General features: G+C 42.6%; 1 protein-coding gene across 1 annotated transcript; it reads left to right on the top strand.

Moving 5' to 3' along the window:
• The first annotated feature begins 1634 nt into the window (after nt 1-1634).
• LOC147748461 (uncharacterized) lies at nt 1635-3290 on the top strand. The gene has a single exon (XM_086936440.1). The coding sequence runs from the start codon at nt 1635-1637 to the stop codon at nt 3288-3290; it is 1656 nt and encodes a 551-aa protein (XP_086792566.1).
• The last annotated feature ends 2516 nt before the right edge of the window (nt 3291-5806 follow it).

Here is a 5806-nt window from a genome sequence, read left to right as displayed (position 1 = left end):
TGCTTGTGTGAAGGGTAGGCAGAAGGGTCTATCCGTAGTGTATGAAAAGTAGAGAAAGAAAAAAAAAGTTTACTTGCAGTGAAACAAATCTTTCTTTTTAGACACTCGAGTACAGTGGCGAATGTTATACGTTGTAAACTAAATAAAGCACTTGCACTTTAAGAGAGAAATCAAGTGTCTGTTACCTTGTGAAGGAGGGAGTCAGTCGTGGAGCTGCGCTGACGTCACTCTGTGCCGCGCTGGTATTGGTCGAAACAGCGGGTGTGTAACGGAGCTGGTGTTGTAAAGGAGGGGTGATTGCCGGAGCGTGAGACCGAGTCTCACGAAAAAGCCGCGCACCCATTGGCTGAAACTATTTGCAATCACAGAGTTGGTTGGTTGGTGAAATTTAAAAGACGCGCTAGCATTGGAAGAAAAATTTGTAAACAAAAGTGCGTAATTTAAGCCAGAATTAGGTTTACAAGGTATATGTGGTATTCGCTTAATCCCGAGACTCGACCTGATCCAAGGTACTTAGGGTTTGCGAAAGATCACTGGAAGGGTCGTAGAATAAACAGAATGTACGGGAGCAAGAGAAAAATGACTTTCGCAGACAAGGTCAAGAATTATTTCAAGAAGGATAAGCCCATAAAAACTAGAGATGGAGTAATCATTCCACCACCTAATACTCCCGCATCATTTATAATGTTTGACAAAGGGTATCATACCTGTGTGTGGTTGGAAAATTGGGTGGAACATACTAAAGATGACATAGTTTTAGCTTTTCCTTTAGATGGTACCTTTAATAGTAGAATTTTGTTTAATTTGAGAACCCGAATGAATGATTTACACCCCAGACCAAGACTGATGCAATATGAGGCCCTAGAGGAATGGGAGATTGAGGCCTTTGAGCGAGATAGACCTAGAACTGACAAAAGAAAAAGTAAATGGTATCTGAAAATGAAGGGAGAAACAAAGGAGAAAAAGATGAAACAGTGGAAACAGAATATGATAGTAGAAGGACTATTTCCAATACGTGGCGTAGACGAACCCATGGGAGGGAAAAGGACAGAGAAAACCCGACACTTAATGACTGCGGGGGATTCGGAAGATGAATATTTGGAGGATTTTTTAATGAAAAATCCACCTCCATATGATGAAGAGTCTAGGTCCTTGAGTTCAAAGAATCCGTTCCTTAGGCCTCCCAGTAATAGGAGGGCCAGTGCAACTGATACAGCAGGTGCAGGTTATAGGTCTAGTAGTAAAGAGGGATTTAGCATGCCTGATACAACTGTTCCATGCTATAGACCGTCCTGTGGTGAGGGACCAAGTACGACCATTCCAACTGCCCCGAATCTGTATCCACCTTTAATTCCACAAGTAGTACATGAAACATCTATGGAAAAGGTTTTGCAGGATCAAGAAAGAGAAGCCTTAGCTAAGCAGAGAAGTGAACTCACTCAAAAAATATCCCAGTTGAATTCAAGTCCCGAAGCCCTGACAATTCCAGTAACCATAGGCCCAGTTGTTCCTCTTTATGGGGATAGACAAGCTAGTCCAAAAACTCCAGTTATTACTCTAGCTGTAGTGCCGCCAAGAAAAGAGCCCTTAATAGTTGATGACAGACAAGTGAATGTGAATCTGTAATTTCCCTAATGGATTTGCCCATAAGAGAACCAGAAGGTAGGGCACCAAGGAAGAACACTCAGACTAGTGCAAGAGAAGTCCTGATAGAAACAGCTTCAGGTACTCGAAGTGCCACGGTAGTGACTCCGGAAGAAATAGATCGATGGACTCGAGAATTAGAAAAGGTAACTCCTCAGCCAAAACCATTAGATATTTACAAATTAAGAATAGAATTGGAAGAACTGAAGGCTGGGAACGTGGGACTAGACAGGCTAAACACTCTTAGTGAGGAAGAGCTACTGTTCATATGTAAAAGTATTACCAGAAATACCAGAGCTTTCCATGAGAAACTGATGGACACCGCAGCTAATATGGGAATAGATGTAAGCAGATCCAAGGTATTGCAGAAACCATACAGAGCAGAATTTTCCGACAAAGACTTAGAAAACATGAATGTGTCAGGGAAAAAGGTGCAGATTAGAGAATTGTTAAACCTGTTACAGAAATGGGGAGACCTAGAAAAATGGAAAACGAGGTGGGGAAAGAAAAAGAAAGACAGTAGGTCCAGACACGTGTCCTCTGAATATGTCCTAAAAGAAACTGACAAGGCTGAAACACTGTATTCCATGAGAGAAGTGCCAGGTGGGAAATATGTACATGTTCCATGGTCCCGACAGGATATTGTGTCATTCACAAATGATTTCCCAAAATTAAGAGAAAAACCTGTAGAATGGTACAGGCAGGTTGAGAGGTTTATTAAGGTTCAAAAATGTCTCCTGAAAGATCTAGATGGGTTCTTTGACATTGTAGTTCCCGTAGATTTGTGGACAGAATGCAAAATTGCTGTTGATTGGCCCAGTGAGGAGTATGCCAGAGACACAAGGACAGGAGCCCCCTCAGCGGAAGTAATGAGAAAATATGACCAAGTAATACTGTACTTAAAAGGAAAGGTGCCTGCTAAAGAAACTGATTGGACTCGCATAGATAGAACTACCCAAAATCGTGATGAAACTGTACATTCATATTATGAACGACTGCTACAAGTGTTCAAAACGTACAGTGGAATAGATAATATTGAGATGAAGGACATGACCCATTTCATTTATCGATTCATGTTAGGGTTAAGACCTGAAATTTCACAGTGGATTAAAGACAATAAAATCTGTTGGCAAGCAAAACCTATAGATGAGGTCCTGAAATACGCCAAGTATTGTGAAGATGAGATGGAAAATAAAAGGAAAGCATTAAAAGAGAAGGTCATGTGGGCACAAGTGAAAGTAGCAGGGCAACAAGAAAAGCAGTTAAGTAAAATGAATAATAATACCCAGAATCAAAGCCCTGGGGGTGGAGGGAAGCCCAGAGTTAAAATGAGCCGAGAGGAAGCCAAGAAGAAGTTCCCATGTCACGGGTGTGGACAGATAGGGCACTGGAGAGACGAGTGTCCAGCGATACAGAATGGTAACATGCCCAATAATGATTTGAATCCACAGGTGCAGAAAGAGGGGCCACGAAAGACTCAGCAACAGGTAAAGCAGCAACAGTTGCCTCGTGAACCTAGGCCAAACTATAGGAATAGAGCACAACAGAGTGAGGATGCAGAGGTTTGGGAAGGAAGGGAGGATAGAAATGTAGCAACTTCGCAATTCCTGTTGAGTGATACATTCCTCTGTGATGAACCTTACTGACGGTGCCTGAGGGGGAAGGGCGAGGAGTGCGTGCTTGGCGCCTCCTTACCGGTAGACCAGTCAAGGCCATACATTGAAGGAAAGGTTGAAGGAAATGACGTCACCTTTCTGTTGGACACTGGTGCTACCCGTTCTACTGTGAGAACAGCAGATGTCCCAAACCTACCCCTCTCGGGAGAAGCAATCCAAGCAGTGGGTGTTTCTAATCAGTTAATTAGTACCCCAGTAACCGAGCCCATGGAGATCACCATAGGGAACTTCAAAGAAATGCACAGATTTGTCGTCTGTGACTCCAGTCCTGTAAGCCTGTTAGGACGTGATTTGCTGTGCAAAATGAATTGCACCATCTTTTGCACACCAAAAGGCGTTGAAATTCAGACCCCAGATGAAGATGGAATTTACAAACTAATGTTAATAAGGCCTGACTCTGAAATTAAAAGACTGACAATACAAGACTTACCTGAAGAACTCCAACAGACAGTGAAACCCGAGGTGTGGGATTTTACTGGAAAAGATGTAGGATTAATGGCAAATGTTGACCTAATTTAAAATAGCCATAAGTGAAGATGCAGTTTACCCGCATACCAAACCCTACAAAATAAGTGCAGAAGTAAAAGCAGGGGTTGCCATCAAAGTAAAAGGATTATTGGAAGCAAATATCATACAGGAGGTAATGAGTAATCCTTGTAATTCACCCATAATTGGAATCAAGAAACCGAGTGGTAAGTACAGAGTAGTGCAGGACCTGCGCAAGGTAAACAAAATCGTTGTTCCTTGCTGTCCTATTGTGCCAAATCCTGCCATGATCTTGTACCAAATTCCATGGAATGCTGAATGGTTCACCGTCATTGACTTATGTCACGCATTCTTTTCAATCCCATTGCATCCAGACAGCAAATTCCTTTTCTCATTTGAATTCGACAGTCATGTCTACGTCTGGAATCGTGTCCCTCAGGGGTACACAGAGAGTGCTTCAATATTTAATCAGATTTTGAAAAACTGCCTTGAATCTTTGGTCCTACCTAGAGAATCAGTGCTGGTGCAATACATAGACAACCTTTTGGTGGCGTCTAAAAGTCAGAATGACTGTGTTGTCGACACCATTGCCTTACGGAACCATTATGGGGAAGGAGGGCATAAAGTATCACCAGACAAATTACAGTTCTGTACCTCTTCAGTGAAATATCTGGGACACCAGATAGAGAAAGGCATTAGGAAAGTAACAACAGAAAGAATCAGGATAATTAAAAACATGCATCTACCCCGTACTCAGAAAGAGATCAGAATGTTCCTTGGGGTTGTAGGATACTGTAGACAGTGGATTGTGGGATTTGCAGTTCTAGCAAAACCATTAATAAAAATGACAAGGAAAGGAGCAAAAGACCCAGTGGAGTGGGACAAAGAAAGCATGTCACCTTTTATTAAATTACGAGACTGTCTGTGTACTGCTCCTGCATTGGGAATGCCTGAGTACTCAAAAGAGTTTGCACTGTTTTGTGACACACGCGACAATTGTGCATTGTCAGTACTGACCAAGCGCATGGTTTGACTAGACGTCCTGTGGCATATTTTTCTGCTACTTTAGATCCAGTGGCTGCTGGATTACCTGAATGTCTGAAAGCAGTAGCTGCAACTTGCATGAGTCTTGAGCAGAGTGAATCCATTGTTATGGGACATCCTGTAACTGTGTATGTTCCACATGCAGTTGTAATCTTACTAACCCGAACTAAAACCCAGTATCTCACTCCTAGTTGGCTGACTAAGTATGAAAGGATTCTGGTGGGCGCAGCAAATGTAACCATTACTCGATGTAACATATTGAATTTAGCTACCCTATTACCTGATTCCCTCATTGCAGAAGTGAAGGGAGAGGTCGAGCATGATTGCATTGACCTGACCGAGTTCAGTACAAAACCACGACCAGACATTAAAGAAACGCCTTTGCCTATTGAAGACTTCGAACTGTTTGTAGATGGCTCGTGTTTAAGACATGAGGACAGAGGCCTAAGTGCTGCATATGCAGTGTGCACATTAGAACGTGCAGTAGAAGCATCCTATTTGTTTGGAGTCAAGTCTGTACAAGTAGCCGAATTAATCACATTGACAAGAGCCAGTAAAGTTGGGAAAAATAAAAGGACAACCATATATACGGACAGCCAGTACGGCTATGGGGTTGTGCATGACTTTGGCCAATTGTGGCTGCAAAGAGAGTTCCTGACTTCTTCAGGTACTCCTATCAGGAATGGGAAGGTTGTACAGGAGCTACTGGAGGCAATCCAGTTACCAAAAGAACTGGCAGTGGTCAAGTGTGCTGCTCACAAATCTGGCAATGTAGGTAATCGATATGCTGACCAACTAGCCCAATATTGTGCACGTTATCCAATGTCAGTCAACATTAAGTTGGGGGGACATGGAAACAGCTGCCAACTTATGGTGTTTGAAGATGTGCAATCATGGGAAGAACTGAAAGATTTGCAAAACGCAGCAGGACCAAGGGAAAAGAGAAGGTGGAGAAA

Source organism: Lissotriton vulgaris, chromosome 1_1 (genome assembly GCF_964263255.1).
Source record: "Lissotriton vulgaris chromosome 1_1, aLisVul1.2, whole genome shotgun sequence".
Classification (NCBI taxonomy): Eukaryota; Metazoa; Chordata; class Amphibia; order Caudata; family Salamandridae; genus Lissotriton; species Lissotriton vulgaris.
The sequence above is the reverse complement of the archived record's forward strand: the minus strand, read 5'-3'. Positions and strand labels throughout refer to the sequence as shown.